At 48.1% G+C, this 18122-nt stretch overlaps 1 protein-coding gene across 13 annotated transcripts in view; it reads left to right on the top strand.

Moving 5' to 3' along the window:
- The first annotated feature begins 838 nt into the window (after nucleotides 1–838).
- ALDH18A1 (aldehyde dehydrogenase 18 family member A1) overlaps nucleotides 839–18122 on the top strand; it is a 35467-nt gene continuing 18183 nt past the window's right edge. The window contains exons 1-12 of one of the 13 annotated variants that reach the window (XM_065066597.1): nucleotides 839–868; nucleotides 2504–2732; nucleotides 2836–2991; nucleotides 3231–3333; nucleotides 6604–6683; nucleotides 8472–8614; nucleotides 10207–10321; nucleotides 12129–12352; nucleotides 13976–14125; nucleotides 14213–14317; nucleotides 15729–15881; nucleotides 16480–16570. In XM_065066597.1, coding sequence (XP_064922669.1) covers nucleotides 10228–10321; nucleotides 12129–12352; nucleotides 13976–14125; nucleotides 14213–14317; nucleotides 15729–15881; nucleotides 16480–16570 — 817 coding nt within the window. In that variant the 5' untranslated portion in view covers nucleotides 839–868; nucleotides 2504–2732; nucleotides 2836–2991; ... (2 more) ...; nucleotides 8472–8614; nucleotides 10207–10227. Of the gene's footprint in view, nucleotides 869–2503; nucleotides 2733–2835; nucleotides 2992–3230; nucleotides 3334–5491; nucleotides 5644–6603; nucleotides 6684–8471; nucleotides 8615–10206; nucleotides 10322–10399; nucleotides 10698–12128; nucleotides 12353–13975; nucleotides 14126–14212; nucleotides 14318–15728; nucleotides 15888–16479; nucleotides 16571–18122 lie in introns of those variants that run through there. The other 12 variants (XM_065066594.1, XM_065066598.1, XM_065066595.1 and 9 more) reach the window with 12 other exon arrangements.

Below are 18122 nucleotides of genomic sequence, written 5' to 3'. Positions count from 1 at the left end.
ATGGTTTCTGAGCTCGGGAAGAACTCCACGCGTGTCTCCTGCGTGGGGCAGCCCGCGGCAGCGGGTCCGGGCCCACCCGGGAGCAGCGAGCTGTGATCCGTCAGACCTGTGATGTGTTCGCAAAGCTTTTAGCAAAACGCAGTTGTAGCCTGTCACACGTCCTCTCATGCTCCCAGTTTGCAGAATCCAGAAAACTAATTTAGAGGTGACAATAACTGAATCGAACAGAGTTAATTGGAGAAACGTGGCAGGTGTCATTTGTCAAGTGTGTCAGGATCTGGCATCTCTGTTTCCCGCATTATTGAGATAATTCAATTAGGTGAGTACAGAGATTCTTTTTATTCTATGAGCTGCAAGTACATGTAAGTGCTATAAGAATGCGTTATGTTACTGTTGTAATTCTCTACCGTATCCCTGATGTCCAACATGTATTTTCTAGCACGCCTTTGGCTCCCGTGACTGTCCTCGCTGCAGGAGATAGAGCTGGGCAGAGCCTTGGCCTCGCTCAGCCACGTTCAGTTCCAGCCACGCCAAACCCACGGACGGGGCTCACGGCTGGAGCCAAAAAATGTCCCTTCCCGCGGCCGCAGCGCGAGGGGGACACGCGGGGGACACGCGGGGCGGGGGGCAGAGAGTGCAAGCCCAACCCCTCCCGCTCTGCTCTGAGCCGGAACGCGACACAAGCCGCAGGTGCCGCTGTCGCGATCGCGCCCGGCGGCACCGGAACGAGCACCCGCCCCGAGCGCCTCCCGCCCGCGGAACGGCCCGGCCCCGCCCCCCGCCCGTCCCCCTCCTGCAGAGCGCGGGCTCGAGCTCACGCGCGCCGCGCCGTCGGGCGGGGCCGGAAGCAGCGGGACGCGCCGCGCGGGTGGGTGGGCGCAGCGCTGCCGCGCTCGGGGCCGCTGCCGCGCCGCCACACCTGGCTCCCCGCGCTGCGCTCCCCGCCGCCGCGGCCGCGCTGCTGGCGAGCAGCCTCGGGCCGCCGTCCCGAGCTGGGGCCGGCTCCGGGGAGCAGCCTGGGCTGCGCCCGTGGGGTCGCGGCGACGCCCGGCAGAGGGCCGGCGCGGTTGCCGCCGCTGCCGCCTCGGGAGCCCCCAGACCGGGCCGGCGCGGCCGCCCCAGGCTGAGCGCGGAGCTCGCGGTGCGGCCGGCCCGGGGCTGAGCCGCCGTCCCGCAGCGGGTGGGAGCGGCTGCGCTGTTGCCCGCAGCAGAGGAACGAGGACTCGGGGGGATGAGGAAGAGAAGTGAGCTGCGCCGCAGAGCTGCAGAGGTGCTGCCCGCACCCGCGCGCTCCCGCTGCCTTCGCGAGCTTTGCAGGGCCTTGCGAACCCCGGTTCGGGTTTTGTGGAGGCCGCAGCGGCCGCTGCTGCCGGCGGTTACCGGCAGCGTGGAGCTGCGGTGCGGGGCCCTGCGGGCGCTGGGCCGACAGGAGCTGCGTGGGGCTCATGGCAGCTGTGAGAGCAGAGCTGCCACCCTGCGGAGATTTCTTTTTCCTTGCTCATCTCTTCTGTCCACTTACAAGATTTCTTCATGTCCAAAGAAAATATTTAAACCCTCCTGGTGCTTGCATGACACACCAAAGTTATTACCTAGGTTTTGACCTAACTCTTGGTGATAAACCCGTTGTTCGCTTAGTGTTTCTTCACGGGAGATATAACAGGGCCAGATTAGAGGGTTATTTTAGGAAACCTGATAGTTCTCTGAAGTAATAAAACTGTAGATAAATGAGACTTAACGAGCAAAGCTTACATGGTTTTCCAAAACCCTTAGGCAAGTGCCTCTGTGCCATGACATCAAGAACAGTTTTATTTTCTTAAGTGAAAGGAATTAAAATGCTTTAACAAATGATTATACCTGTGCTGAGTCTGTACCCTAAAAAATTATGGATACTTTGAAGTGTTCACCTTGAAAAGTCGGAGATGGGTCTCACTATGACATGAGCCAGTTCTTAAAGCTCCCTTGGATTAGTGCTGTCAGGCCCCATCGGCCTGCAGGGATCAGGCTGGAGCAGAAAATCCTGCACATATTTCATTTTGGTTGGGAGTTTGTTGTCCTCGCAGCCATGGTTTTCTAGCCCAGAGTTATGGGGGCCCCCAAGTCCATCATTGGTGTTGAAGGCGAGAAAGCATTAAAAGTCTCAGCTTTGTCTGTGTCCCTGTTCATGAGGTGACCATGCTCATCAAGTACTGAGCCCATGTTATTTCTGGCTTGTCTTTTCCCATTAACATATTAAAAAAAGCCCTTTTTAGTCGTCCCTTGCAGTTCTGGCCAGATTCAGCTCTAGTGGAACTTCGGCCGCACAAATTTCTTCGCGGTAGTGGTGAGCAGACTTCTCTTTATTCTGTCCTTGCATTTCCCTGGCTGTCGTTTCTTCTGGATGTGAAGAAGTGTCTGGGTGCTTGATTTGCATGTTATCGCTGAGTGACGCTGTTGTCACTCTACTAACCATAGCTATTGCAAAATTTTTATTCAGTCTCCATCATTTTTCCTGAATAATCTTTAGCACTTGTACAACCTTGATGTGAGAGCTGTGGGGGAACTGGAACAGAACTGGGATGCCAGCTCTGTCACCTTCGTCCTTGTGCGCTGGTGGAACCCGACGTGCTGCTGCTCAGCGCTGAAAACAGGTTGTAGAAGAAAGTAGCCGGATTTGATCCAGGCAAGAGCAGAGTGACGTGAGGAGGAGGGAGACGCTCGAAAGATGCGAACTAACCCTGTCTGGAGGTTTCTTGGTGAGGACTAATGTTTGATTAAATTAACCTGTGTTCTCACCTTCCTCACTTAATAATCTTGATTAAAGCTGCTACTCTGTGTGACTTTTTTCTTTTTTGTTAGTTGGGGAGTTAAAAACCAAGTCTTTGAATGAAGACAATGAAGATCCACCTGCGTTTGTTGCAGTCGTGTCCAGGACTGAAGGTGGACTGTAGCACGTCTGTCTACGCAGATTGTTAATACCGTCGCGATGGTTTCGTTTCGTGCTTCTTCTCCAAGGTAGAACTCTGTTTACGATTGCTCAGGGTGTTCGCTCCCCGCAGCCGCTGTTTCCCAGTGCCCGCTTCCTGCTGTGCTTGCCCTGCGCTGGGGTGAATAGCTGCTGACCAGGCAGGGAATCCAGGATTCCTTGCCACTAACAAGCATGCTTCCCTAAAAGCTCCTGGTTCCGTGTGGCAGATGAAAGTACCAATTTAGTTTCTATTAATTTTCTCTTACCAATTCTTCCTCTATTTCAGCATCTGAAAAAGAAAAGCAGTATCTGCGGGGGTTGAGGAAAACCTGATGCTTTTTATTTGGAAGCACGGTTGAAAGAAGTGGTATGTGCTAAAAATTGGCCAGGTGAGCACAAAATGAGGGGACTCCTGCTTCTTCTTAGCTGTTTAAAAATCAGAATGGAGGCTTGTCTTCACATGAAAGATCAGCTGCTGACGTAATGTTTCAAATCACTGCTCTGTCTTTTTTGTGCGTGTGACCGACACTCCGGTGTTGCTGCAGTTACACGAGAGGTTTGTCGTTGCCGACAGCTGGAGTGGCGAGGAGGGGAGAGCAGGCCCCATGTGCACTGTGAAGATCAAAACAAATGCCAGTTCTCACAAAGTGATCTCCAGATAGCCTTCTATCAACGTGATTACCTTGTACTTATTTTGAGTCTTTTGGGGGTTGGTTTGTTTTCCCTTGTGTGGAGATAGTGAAATCTTAATGTCAGATAATTGTGAATTGATTCTTCTATAAGTTATTGAGAAACTGGGGGTTTTGCAAGTGTCTTCAATTCTACCCCCACCACTTGAATATTGTTCACTCTTCATGAGGTTTTCTGCACCGTTGTGAGACTTTCAGAGAAGGTTGTTTCCTGATCCCAGAAGGTGATATGCTTAAGATTTAAAAACAAAGCAAAGCCAAACCACAAAATAAACAATCCCCCAAACAAACAAATGTCACACAAAACAAAAAAAACCAAATACTGTCTTGTAACAACATGAGAATTAGGGCTGTTGGAATTTGTTTGAAGAGGAAATTTTGTTTCTAATAGGAAAATAGGAATATTACCATTTACAGTGGTGAATTAGGTATAGACAGAAGGCAGTATAACTAGTATCTGAGTTGAACTGAGGAACTACTATGAATTTCGTAGTGTCCTTGGAGATGAGAAACTGTAGGTTTATGGTTACTACTAATTGCAGTGATAAGAGTGCTTGCAGATGACACCAAATTGGGTGGGAGTGTTGATCTGCTGGAGGGTATGATGGCCATACAGAGGGATCTGGATCAATGGGCTGAGTCCAGTTGTCTGAGGTTCAACAAGGCCAAGTGTCGGGTCCTGCACTTTGGTCACAGCAGCCCCATGAGCGCTCCAGGCTGGGGAACAGCTGCTGGAAAGGGACCTGGGGGTGCTGGTGACAGCGGCTGAACGTGAGCCAGCATGTGCCCAGGGGCCAAGAGGCCACAGCATCCTGGCTGGTACCAGCACCGGTGTGGCCAGCGGGACCAGGGCAGTGACCATCCCTGTGCTGGGACCTGGGGAGGACAAACCCCAAACCCTGGGGTCAGTTTTGGGCCCCTCGGGCCAAGAAAGGCCTTGAGGTGCTGGAGCGAGTGGAGAGAAGGGACCGGAGCTGGTGAGGGGCTGGAGCACAAGTGTGATGGAGACTGAGGGACCTGGGGGGTTCAGCTGGAGAACAGGAGCTGAGGGGAGACCTTCTGATCTCTGAACTGCCTGAAAGGAGCTTGGAGCCAGGGGGGTCGGGCTCTGCTCCCCAGGAACAAGCGCCAGGAGCACAGGAAACGGCCTCAAGTTGCACCAGGGGAGGTTGAGGTTGGATGTGGGAACAATTTCTTCCCCAAAGGGCTGTGGGGCATTGGAACAGGCTGCCCAGGGCAGTGCTGGAGGGCTGGACAGATGTGTGGATGTGGTGCTTAGGGACATGGGTTAGCAGTGAGCTTGGCAATGCTGGATTTGCAATTGGGCTTGACGATCTTAAAGGTCTTTTCTAACCTAGGTGGCTCTATGATTCTGTTAATTTAGAAAGAAATGCAAATGGGATATAGGAGATATTTGAAGAGCAAAGCCAGTGATGATTCCCTTGTGGAGGGGTTTGTGCTACAGAAGAGAAAACAAAGGAGGTAAGGGCCCTAAGGAGGTAAATCTGCTCTCGGGAGCTTGGCGACACGTCTTTTCACCTGGCTGCCTGCATCAGGCTGCTGCCATCTGAGAGCGGGGAGAATCGAGGTCAAGGGAATCTGGCTGTAGGAGATGGCTGGGCAGCCTGTGCTGCGGACAGGGCCGTCTGGACTAGCCTGGACTAGACAGAAAACAGCTGTTAATGCTACAGCTTGTAAAGCCCTGGATTTTGTGCTGCAACGTGGAGCAGAGTTACATCATGCGCTGGGGCCGCGGGACGGGCAGGTGCGCGCGCGGGTGGGAGGGATGGAGCCGGCGTGGCGGGGTCCCAGCAGCCGCCGGTTGGCTCCCGGCCGCGCCCGCCGCGATGATGTGGCGGCGGCTGCCGGCGGGCGGGGATTGGCTGCGCTGCGGCCCCGCCAGGCGCCAGCGCGGCCTCTGCTGCTCCGCGGCCGCCGTTCGCCAGCGCGGCCCCGCTTTCCTGCCGGCGCCGGTTCTGCGGGAAGTCGCGGTTTCAGCCGGAGGGTCAGGTACGGAAATGCTGGTGGCTCTCGGTGCTCCGGCACGGAGCGGCGCCTGTGGTGTCCGCGGCGGGTGATGTGTCTGTGCTGTGAAGCCGAACTGCCGCCTGTGCCGCCGCCGCCCCCGCGCGGCTCCGCTCAGCTCCCGTTCCGGGCCCGGCAGCGGCTCCGGTCCTGTCCCGCTGCTGTTGCGGTGCGGCCCGGCGTGTGCTGCCTAACGTGCTGAGAGACAGGGCACGCCGAGTGGGACGATTCCGACCTTCCGCAGGTGCTCGCTTTGCGGTACCGGCGTTGAAACGCTGAGAAGGGCTCAGGCCGGCCAGTGAGGGGCTGGTTCCGCCGGCCTGCTGGAGCGTGTCCGTGGTAGAGAAGAATTGCTAGTGCATGTTCTTTTGAATTGCCCGATCCCTGTGTGTATAACTTCTGTAGAACCTGGGCAAGCATATTTGTGATCCGTTCTAAAGACAATTTAGTCAAAGCTTTATTTTAGTCAGTTCTTCTGAGCGACCTTACCTCTGGGAAAGTTGCTTGGTTTTCAGTTTACATTAAGAACTGCAGATTTAGTTGGTAAGGTAACAAAGCTGTGTAAATAACAAAACTGCCTGAATATTTCAGAGGAGTTATTTGTGTTATGGTATAACCTTAATTAGAATTTTGTGCATTTCCTTGGAACTTGATTTATCTCTGCTTAGTTGCTTAAAAGTATCATAGAATCACAGAATGGTTTGGGTAGGAGGGACCTCCCCAGCCCCCCGGTGTCCCCCTGCCGTGACAGGGACAGCTGCACCAGCTCAGGGTGCTCAGAGCCGGTCCAGCCTGGCCTGGGATGTCTCCAGGGATGGACCCACCGCTCTCTGGCCAACCCGGGCCAGGCTCTCACCACCCTCAGGGTGGTGATATATATACCTATGTATAAGGATATATAGATATATATATTCTTATATCTAATCTAAATATCCCCTCTTTCAGTTTAAAGCCATTACCCCTTGTCCTGTCGCTACATCTCCTTGTAAAAAGTCCCTCTCCAATGAAATTCTACAGTTAAAATTGTAAGTACTAACTTTAATTATTTAGGATATCATTTAATCTCTTTTCTGTATTTGTTTACAAACTTTGATTTTTATTTTTAGTATCATTATGGCAAAATGTTTCTCTAAATTCCTATTTTGTTAAGGGTTTTAGTCTGCTGATCAAAATTTACACTTCAAGAGTGTGTGCTTCTGTAAAGTAGTGTTACTAAAACTCATAGTAACTGTTAACTCTTATGAAAGGTCTCAAAAATTTGCTGAATGAAAAAAATATTAACAGAGCATTCCCAAAAAGGATTTAGAACACATGCATACTTAAAAAACAGTGGAGCCGTATGAAGCTGGAAGTCTTCCACATTAGGTTTTGTCATGAAATTATAATATTAAAGTAGGTATAAGAGTAATCAGCCTAATCAAATTCTGTTATAAAATCATGAGATATCTGATCTGGAAGCTATTAGCTGTAACTGCAGATTACGTGTGCATAATGTGAACACTGAAGCAGATAAACCTTAGAAGTTGAACTAATGGTGTGCATATCAGCATTTGGAAGTGCTGCATCCTAGCCAGCCTGTGACGTTATTTTTCGGCAGCAGTTTCCGTTCCTCTGTCACGTGCGGGGAGCTGAGCCGGGTGCACTGAGGGAGCCGCTTCTCCGCACCCGAGCTTTTGACACACCAGAAGTGAATTCCTGAGGAGCCCCGAAGCGCCGCTGTGCGGTCGCTCCGTCGGGGAGGTCAGGGCGCCCCCGGTCTCTGTCCAGGCCCCGGCACCTCAGCAGGCGACAACCAGGCTTTAAATTCAGCTGAAAATGGGTAAAACGCTCACTATTTAAGTTTGACAGTGCTCGAGAGGTGTAGTACAGTATAGATCTTGCTATAGGAGTTTGGTTTCCAGATTTTTTTTTCACGTGTGGAATTTCTAACGCTTAGTTGAGATATTGTTCTTCCATGTATAAAACTGTGAAAAAAGTTTATTTAGTTTTATTTTATCAAATCATCAGAAATAGTTGTGAACAGCCCATGGGCCTGCAGCCAAGAGGCTGAAAAATCAGCATTATAGGTTGTTGTAGTTGTAGGCACCAGTTTTAGGATTTGAGTGAGACCTCTGGTTGCTTGAGAAGGTGACAAGTCTCTTTACACGGGTCTGGAGCAGAGTCTAAATGTACTGTGCTACTTAACAGCTGTTAATGAAAACTAGCCAATAGTATTGCTTTCTTTGGGCAATAATATAAGGACAACTTTTATAATTTAAAAAGATAAAGGGAGAATGGTATTTTTAAAAGTCAGGTTTGGAGCCTAGTTTGGTAATGAGAAAAATAAATTTTTAAGTTGATGGTGGAGTTTTGGAGAAGTACCTGAATAATGCATTTCCCTTTTCATTTTATTGCTCCCTCCCTTCCAAGTAAGACAGAAGCTTTTGTTTATTTATTGGTTTAAATGAGGCACTTTTATTGGTTTACCGTTACTGAAAACCAGAACCACTCCATCTATGAAAATGGTGGGAATGAGAGTGGAATGGGAACTGAGGATTGAAATTAACTTTAAATCGATTGAGCGAGAGGAGAGAAAGGAGTTGTTCTGCAGCCTCGGACTGTCCTGAAAGCAAGCGTGTAATTCACAGCGTGCCCTGTGCTCCGTCCGTGCTTTCCAGCAGCATCACCCATTTCACATCTCTTTCTTATTGTCGTGGTGTCTGCTGCTGCTTTAAAATTTCAGTTTCTGTCTTCTTGTTAACATGATCGCCTTGCTTTTTCTCACAAGCTAGTTTCAAAAAAGTTCAGTTTCTTTCCAATGTTTTTGCTTTTAGAGACCCCCGCTCACCCGCTCTGCTCGCTCCCCCGGCTCGTCCCTGGAGGGAAGGACGAGGCTGCTCGCGGCTGTCTGGCGGATCAGCAGGGGACAGCACAGCTTGATCCAGCTGTGGGGTCTGCAGTGAGGGTGCAGCACCAGGTGGAGGTTATCGCTGTGGCGGGAGTCGATGGGCGGACGGGAGAGGCTGTAACAGGAGATGTCTGGGGTGAAACCTCCGGTGCAGTGCCTGGTTCTTTTCCCTGAGGGACAGGATCTGTGGTGGGAGCTGATGAGGAACACGCAGTGCCACTCAGGATGACTGTGGTGGAAGGGATTCTGGATAAAGGACTTGCTGTTTGCCAGGTCATGTTGTTAGGAAGTGCTGGACTTTGAGCATCCCTCTGAGACGAAACCAAAACCCTCCTGGGAAGGTGATGGTGGACAGTAGGTGCTGGGGTGAACTTCAAGGTGGAGGGTTCAAACAACCAAACATATGAACAGATGGAATTGCTGTGCCCTGCAGAGACAGGTGTGTGAGGTGCCTGGTGAGGGTTCAGGGCAGGAAAGTTTCCTTGGGACTGTTCACCAGCTCCTCTGAGCTTGCCCAGTTGTGAGAAGAAAACCTGGACTGCTTGCTCAGTTGTATCATCTGCTCTGAGTCCTTTGTCGCCCTCATCCTGGCAGTGGTCAGGGCTGCCACTGCACATGAAATGCAGAGCTGGAGGGACACTGCAGATTAATATTGTTAAAATGCCATGCTGTGTAATCTTTCCTAGACAAAACAGGACAACCATTGTCTGCGGTTGCCTTCCTGGTCTTATGTAGAGGTATATATTTTGGTAAGGATTATAATGAGGTATAGTAATGATACACTGAGGCAGCTTCAAGTGTTGATGTACACGTATGGTGGAACTGCCAGGTGCTGTAACTGTTTGTGTTTGTCACAGCAGTCTGCTCTGCGGTGCCTTCTCCGGACCACAGCTCCTGCAGCGTTGTTTGCTCTGTTCGGTGGTGCAGAGTAAAGGAAGCAAAATTTTGTAAAAGGGGAAGCAGAGGTTTAATGGCTTAAGCACTATTTGGGAGAACTGGATTCTGGTTGATCTCCTTTGTGATACCAGATGCATTACTTCAACTAGACCTGTCATGGGAAATTGCTTATTGTGTATCCCTTGTTTGCTGGGTACTTTCTGTAGTGGATTTTGAGTTACAAGAATCCTGAGTGTTTACAAGTTCAGTGAAGGGAAACTAACACCAAATACTTTGGAAATTGGTGTCAGTGCTTGTAATCATGGTTAACACCTTGTCATTTGGTAGCACTCAGGGAAAAGTGAGTCAGCATGTCTTCTGTGTGGAACGGGGCTGAGCTCAGGAGCTCAGGCACTCCCTTGAGGGGAGTACAGAGAAGACGGGGTGATACAACCACTCTACATTTTTTTTTCCCAGGCTTCTCTGTGGAAAAGTTCCGACTTTTCTCCACTGTAGGTACACTCGCCAGCAGTATCTTCCCTTTTTGGGGAACCGTGTTTTCTTCTTGGTCTTTAATAACAGCCTTCTGCCAGCAGGTCAGGAACAGGGTCCCTCAGTTCTTCCAAGTCGCAGTGGGCTGTCTGTCTCTTATACAAGGAAATTGTGTTAAGAATGTAGAGGATACAAGGGAGTTGGGGGAGCAGGTGGGTGAAGAGAGAAATACGGATGGAAATTTACTGATATTTAACCAGTTTCCCCCCTGCTCCTTTCCTTTTAACTTACAGATTTGCAGAAGACATCTCAGAATGTTGTGTCGTGCTGCTCTGAGCCCTGTTGTCCGTTCCCCTGGATGGTGCTTTGTGTTACCGCCACATGCCACTGCAGCCATGCCCCGTTCATGTATGTATGACAGAAAGCACACGTTTCTGAACGTGTTGGTCAGTGTGTGTCTGGGCACGCCTGCCCTCTTTCCTACGTTGAACGGAAAATCACCTCATTAACATCGTTCAAAATTTACAGCCTCTGGAGCGAGCTGCAGTTGAAGCTCTACTTTATTAATGTTACTTTCTCTCTTAACTCAATAATATTCAGCTGGATGTCCGAGAAGGTGTATTTGTATTTGTTATGACATGAATTTCAAGAAAAAAAAACAGTTGTGAAAGTACTGCTGCTGTCAAAGTTATTTAGTTTGACCTCCTGCGTTCCTGGAAATTATCTGATTACGCCTGCTCTCCCATCTGCATTTTCAGCCAATGGATGTCTTGAGTAAAGCAAGGTGTGAAGCTCAAATTTATTCACATTAATTAAAAGTAGAAAAATGCTTGCAGGAAACCTGAGTGTAAATACGTAGGTGCCCTCTAAATAGTTGTTCCCTGAAAACCTAACTTGAGAGAACCATTCGCTGTCTGTTGATTAGTGGTCTGAAATAGACATGGCAAGGACAGGCAGACTCTATTAGATAAAGAGATTAACTTTCCGTTGGTCTGTATGTTAACAGTTCTCTTTTGTTGATATTTATATGAATTAATATATGTTAAAGTCTTGAAAATTCTAAACTTTGTTTTTCTGAGCTGTAGCTCTGTTGACTTCTCCTCTTTTTTTGATGTACTGATGTTTTTCAAACTGTCAAAAAGTTGACCTGGTTTACTGCAGTTTTAGGATAATAAAACAAGAACTAAATGGAGTATATGGAAATGTGGTTTCAGATTTTTTTTCCAGTAATATGGCTTGTCCACATTATATTAATTATCCGGTTGACCCACTTGGACTGCAGGTATTCTTATCTGCAGAGCTCCTCCTTCAGACACAATTCATCGTGGCTCTGCAAAACCTCATATGAAGCATGTTGGGGGTGCTTTCCGTCCACCTTCATTCCTTCAGCTTAACTTCGGGACTTAATGTGTTTGGGTCCACCTCTTTGCCAATGAGAAAGGATCCAGACTGGTCCTTGTGATTGTACCTTAATAGTCACTATTTTCTTAAGTCTGTTGTGCGGACAGTGGTCTTACTGTCCTTTGCAGGCATTTCAGAGGCAAAGATTTTGCTGAGAAATGTTCCCTGGCTCACTGGCTTGGGCAAAGTGCCAACCCTGTGTATCTTTTATTACCTGAGTAATGCTGTGACTGTCTCCCTCCAACGCCTGTTTATCCCATAGGAAGGCGACTTCCAGTGCGTGTCCGTCATCCCCCTTCTGCTGCCCCTGTTGAGCAACGCGCAAAAATACCTGACTTAAAGATATTGCAAAAGCTGTGTTTCTTTTCTGTCCTAACAGTTAAGCTTTCTGTGCTACTACAGACGAGAAAACTCTCTAGCTGTACCTAATGAGGCAAGGCATAGTAGATGGTTGTTTTTAAAACTAGTACACTAATTTCTGATGTGAGCTGCATGGGCTCTTTTGCAGCGTTCTTCAGTTTGATCCCCTAGAGCAGAGGTGTCAAACTCAGTTTCACTGGGGCCACATCAGCCTTGTGGTTGCCTTCAAAGAGCCGAGCATAATTTTAGGACTGTGAAAATGAGTTTGACACCCTTGCCCTAGATGCTCAGAGTCAGAGCTCTGACACACAGGGGATGTTGCCTTGTATGTCAATAAGGACGACTAGTGCTGCACAGGACGAGGCAAGAAGTGTTACCTGAGTTCAAGGGCTTAAAGCGTGAATAAAACTTAAAACTGTGTTGTGTTTTTTTTTCCTTTCTTTCTTTCCCAAAGATCCCCCTCGCCACAACCAAAGATTAAGGAATGAACCCATCCGGTTTTGGAGCAACATCCCGTTTATCACCGTGCCGCTCAGCCGTGCACATGGGAAGCCGTTTGCGCACCGCAGCGAGCTGAAGCACGCGAAGCGGATTGTGGTGAAGCTGGGCAGTGCTGTTGTGACGCGCGGGGACGAGTGTGGCCTGGCCCTTGGAAGGCTGGCATCTATTGTAGAGCAGGTAATTCCGTGACTGGAATGGAATGTTTGTTTTAACTTCAGGTACTCGGTGACTGTTGGATGACACAGAAGATTGTAGGAAAAACTCATAAAATGGCCCTTTAAAGCAATGAGTTGGCCTTTCCCTTTTTCATCCCCCTGTTCTGTGGTAGCATAAACCACATAACTCAGTAAACTGGTGTTTGAAGGTATGGCGGGTTGACCTTGGCTAGCAGCTAAGCCCCCACACCGATGTGTGTTCAGTCCCCACACGGCTGCCCCACAACCAGTTGGATTGGGAAGAAAACAGGAAGAGTGAAAGTAAGAAAACTCATGGGTTTAAATAAAGACAGCTCGATAAGTGAAGGAGAAGGGAAAAGGAACAAGTGATGCTAAGGCAGTCACTCTCTACCTCACACAAGCCGACCAATACCCAGCTAGTCCCGAGTGACGGCCACCTTGGAAGAAACCCCGTGCCCTTTCCTATTCTGCTACCCCAGTTTTATTACTGAGCATGACGTTGCATGGTATGGAATGGCTTTTTGGCCAGTTCGTGTTGGCTGTCCCAAGTGTGTCCTCTCTGAACTTCTCGACGAGCTCCTATCCTGCCTGCTGTGTTGGGCTGTAGTGGGAAAAAGAAAGCCTTGATGCTGTGCAAGGACTGCTCAGCATGGGAAAAAGAAGGCTTTGATGCTGTGCGAGCACTACTTAGCAACAGGCAAAACATCAGGATGTTATCAACAGTGCTTTAGTCTTGAAATCCACAACACAGCACCTTGTGGGCCCCCGTGAAGAAAGCTAGCTCCATCTCAGCCAGAGCCCGCGGTGCAGAGCGGGGGAATTGGCACAGTGAGGGGTTTTCAGTGCAGTAGGTGAGACGTGACTGGGGCATTAGTTGGATCTAGTGGGAAGGTGGCACTGGAGTGTGTGAAATCTGCAGAAAGGGCAGACCCAGAAAGCCTGAAACTTTGGTGCTTGTAGGAAAAACTGATGAGATCAACTGACGGATTGGTTCTCTAAAATGAAATTATGACTGGGGGGTAGGATTGGACATGTCTTCTTTGGGAAGTAAAGTTAACATATTATAACAAATTAAATTCATGTAAGACGTTTAGCTTTAAAGATTTGAAAGAAGTCTGGCCAGATGCATGTAAAGAAGGAGGAATTAAAAGCTGTACTATCAGAGTTAGCTTTTTGACTTTTGGAATACAAAGTTATTGTACAATGGCAGCTTTGGGAGTGGATGGCGAATGAGAAGGTTGGTGGAAGGTACAGCTGTTACTTTACAGCTTTTCCGTATCTTATCTTTCCTTATCTGTAGCAGTGGAGGGACGAGGGTTATAGAAGTGTTGCTGTGTAATATATATTGTGAAAATTCGAGCATGACTCTGTCATAAAAACTGGTGCAGTGACAAGAAAGTTTAGCAGAAGCTATAGATTGCATGCAGCCCTTCGCATACCTGCCAAGTGTCTCAGAAGGCATCCAGGAGTATCTTAGAGCCTGGCTGCCTTTGTACTTCCATGGGTGAAGCGAAACACTTGCGTCAGCAAGAACTGCGAGCATGAGGTTATCCATGATGGGCGGAAGTGTTGTGCGTACTGTGATCATACTGCAGGCCCTGTTTCGTATCTTCTGTACTTACAGGTGTCAATGCTGCAGAATCAGGGTCGAGAGATGATGATTGTCACCAGTGGTGCTGTAGCTTTTGGAAAGCAGCGGTTACGTCATGAGATCTTGCTTTCTCAGAGTGTGAGGCAAGCGCTTCATTCAGGGCAGAGTCAGCTGAAAGACATGGTGAGTGGCTGGCGGCGCTCCCGCCGTTCCCCGGCGCTGGTCGTCCTGCTGGGGTCGCTCCCTGACAGCTGTTGGTTATCTCCGTAGGCTATTCCAGTCCTGGAGGCGCGGGCCTGTGCCGCAGCTGGGCAGAGTGGGCTCATGGCGTTGTACGAGGCCATGTTCACGCAGTACAGCATCTGTGCAGCTCAGGTAAGGGATTCCTTCTTTTCTAGGCTGACTTTCTAGTTCAGTCAGAGGTGGACTTGCGCTTGGATTTTTTTTCCCATGTTTTGTATGCTGCTATCTTTACTGTAGTCTTGCATTTCCATTGCCGTCCTACTTTTGAGTCTTATTTTTGTAGGGTAAATGGTGGCTTATACAGGAGTCCCTTGCTAACTATTTCTCAAATGGAGTTATCCATCGTCAGGGTGAAGCAAATCTGCTTTTTCTTTTTGGAGTTTGTGTGTGTCCCGCTTTTATGTGTGGGGTGGGAGTCTGTTGAGGTCTCTTTGCAAAAGCTGAACTTGTTGATCCAGAGTGCGGGTTGAGAGATCACAGTGGCTGACCTGCCACGCGCTCGGAAGAGCCGACAGGGGGGCCCCAGGACTTGCTGTCTGTCTGCACTGCAGAGCTTCCTAACTCGTGTGGTGGTGTCCCTAGCCTGGGTCTGCTGCCTCACCGAATACTGCAACTGTGTTAATCGAATTACTCTTAAACAGACTTTGCTTATCTTAAATGCTCTGAGAATAAAGAATTGTATCAGCTGTAAGGCCTTATTTCTTTAGACACTTCTAATGAATTTAGGAGCCTAATATGAAGTCTCGCTTGGAGGAGCTTCTTCCTGTAATACAGTATAGCTGATACCACTCAAATGTTTAGAGTGTACCTCACAATCACTACAGGTTGTACTGGATTATAATATTTTTCAAGTTTGCAGACAACTACGATTTCTTTGATTTAAAATAATTGCCCATGCCAAAAGAGTCAGTGTACACAGTGATTCCAAATGCTATTGTAACTTTTCTGTGGTGGAGTTGTTTGCTTAGTTCTCAAATTTCCAATGGCAGAGTGAAAATGAAGAAAAAATCTCTTCAAGGCAGACATTGAGGGGTTTTTTTGTCTTAAAGCACCAAAAAGAAGGGAGTGGTGTCTGCATGCAGGAGGCTCTAAGACCAAGATTCTTTCAGAAAAGCGAGTGAGTTCTAGCGCTGAAGTCTCGAGACAAAGCGTCGCTTCTGCCTGGAACAGTCCAAACCTTACCCCGGGAGGGAACAACAGGAAAGGCAGTGTCTTGAGTGTCTTGGATCAGATTGTTTAGAGTCTTAGTAATTATCATCAGCACCTATGTTCTGCTTATGTTTCGTTTTGGTTTGGTTTGGTTTTTTCCACGTTGATTCCTGGAGCCCGTGATCCATCAACTTGAGAAAGGCCGTTGTAGGTTCCAGTAGAAGTTAAGGCATATAAACCTGAAAATGTTGTGGAAAGACTATTTCTCACTTGTATTCTTTATCCTGTAAATGCAGCTTATGTTTATTTAGTGACCCGGAGGGTCATACGTTTATGGTGTTCTTGGGAAAAGCGGTAGGCTAAATATATATTAATTTTTTTTTCCTCCTTTTAGATTTTAGTCACCAACCTGGATTTCCATGATGAACAGAAGCGTCGGAACTTAAATGGAACATTGCATGAGCTTTTAAGAATGAATATTGTCCCTATAATTAACACTAATGATGCTGTTGTTCCACCTCCGGAGCCAAACAGTGATCTACAGGGGGTAAATGTGGGTAAAGTATTGTAAGAGATTGGATCCTGCTTGTAGATGGTACAGCACTGATGTGCACTGCACTAATGCCGTAATCAGGGACAATAGTCAGGCTGACATAATCAGCCTCTCTGAGGCTGCAGCAGGGAAACAAACATACCAGCTTCGTGGTGTGGGCAGGGGGCGCGGGAGGGCTCTGCTGACCCGGCTGTTACTGTAATGCACGCAGGTGGGCTCTGCCCTGCCAAAGCGAACGTGCCCAGTGTGGCTTTCACCTCGTAGCTGAGGTTGGAAGGGACTTGTGCAGGTCATCTGGTCCAGCACCCCTGCTTGAAGGAGGGTCAGTTGGTACCTCTTGTCCTGTCACTGGGCACCAGGTTGGACAGTGCAGGTACTGGTCACGCTACTTGTCATTTTGATACCGCTTCACTGCGTTCCAAAAGCACATGTACTTTCACACGAATAGCACCTTCTAAGTTTCCAGTGGGAGTGAACAAAGTAGCTCAGCAGGCCTTGGTAGTGCTGAGGTAGCTTGCTTTTGAATGTTGCAGCCAAGTATTTCCTAGTTCCCCCCACTATTCAGTGCTGCTGATATGCATGTGCCTTGCAGGTGATTAGTGTGAAGGATAACGACAGTCTGGCAGCACGACTGGCTGTGGAAATGAAAACTGATCTCCTGATTGTTCTCTCAGATGTAGAAGGTTTGTGAGTCACTTAATTGCTTTCTTGTTTTATTGAAATACATCAGATAGTCAAAACAATATTGAGGCTTTACTGATCTCTTCAGCTCTTGTCTTTTAGAGAGACAGTTACAATGTACCATGTAACTCCTTAAGGCATTTACCCAATGCTGATGCGTAATCCGAAGCCTGTCTGCCACCCTGCTGAGTCTGGGTGGGTAAGGATGCATGTGGACTTGAGACGTGTTCCAGAACCCAGAATACTGTATGTACTATGGTATTTCTGTGGGCTTCTCAGAATTGTATGATATAGTCATGAGTAATATGCAGGATAAAGGCCATGTGATTAGAATCAGGTGTATAAGCCAAATACTATTCTGCAGTAGTTCTTCTGGCAGCAGGTTCTCTTTCAGTGAATTGCAGGTACGTTACAAGTCCTGGTTGTTGCCTTCCAGATACCTGGAACTTGCAACCCTTTACTGTCCCCAGACATTTGGCTTACACTGCTCTGGTCTTCTGAGCTGTGCTGCTGTGACATGAGTCTCTCACCTGTGGATGCTGAAGTTCTTTTTGTAGAGAGAGGAGCACAGTGGGTGCAGTGTCAGATCAGTGCCGTCCACACCACGCAGGTCACGTGGTCTTTTCGTCTTCTCCAGATGGGTTCTTTCAGTGGATCCTGGACTTGGGCACATATTGCAGGCCCTGAGGAGGAAGGAGGTGCCTTTCCATAAACACAGTTTCTTTTAGCAGATTCAGCTGGATTTCATGGTTGATTATAGTTGAAATGTCTGTCTGAGAACAACTTGTAAAAGCGATAGTCAAAACAACTTCTAAAAAAATTAACACCTGACACGCCCATCCTCTGAGCTTGTTCATTGAATGTGACATCTTGTTTATGGGAAGATGTGTGTCATCTCCTCCCAGGGTATCAAGGAGGGACACAATCTGCACTTGTGCCCTCTAATTTGTAATGACAGTATTTGTTGACATAGAATTTTTGGGTAGTGTGGTGGTAGAGTTTAGGTTTAATGTCTTAGGTAAGCCAAAGTGTCATTCAACTCCAAACATTACATAAAATTACTAAATTTTAAAAAAAGTTAATGAATGTGTCTCCGTGGTGTCTTCCTTCTTAGCATAATTCGATAATTACCCTTTTTACATATTTCTGAAATGCCCAGTTCATCACTCTACAACCCAGAGTTCAGGAATATCATCTGAGATTTTGGTGAGGACTATTCCTTGCCTGTTCAGTTGTGGGTTTGCATATGTAAGCCTGGATTTTGAACATACGAGAGCTGTGAACTGTCTCTGTAACCTCAGTCACATGTCATACCTCCCAGCCTGCACGCTGATACTCAGCATGTGGGTTTTCAGTTTCACGTTTGTTGGTTTTGGTAAAGCTGTGCTTCCTGCGCCTGCCTGTTACGCGTATCATGCTTGCAGTCCCACAAAAACCAGGCTTCGGTGAAAGTTTTTAATCTGTGAAGTGGAATACAGCTTTTGAGCCTCATGGTTTGTATTTTTTTTCTTTTTTCATGAGTGAGCTTGAGAGGTGAGGGTATACAACACTAAC

This window comes from Columba livia, chromosome 6 (assembly GCF_036013475.1).
Source record: "Columba livia isolate bColLiv1 breed racing homer chromosome 6, bColLiv1.pat.W.v2, whole genome shotgun sequence".
Taxonomy (NCBI): domain Eukaryota; kingdom Metazoa; phylum Chordata; class Aves; order Columbiformes; family Columbidae; genus Columba; species Columba livia.
This window is presented reverse-complemented; position numbering and strand designations above follow the sequence as displayed.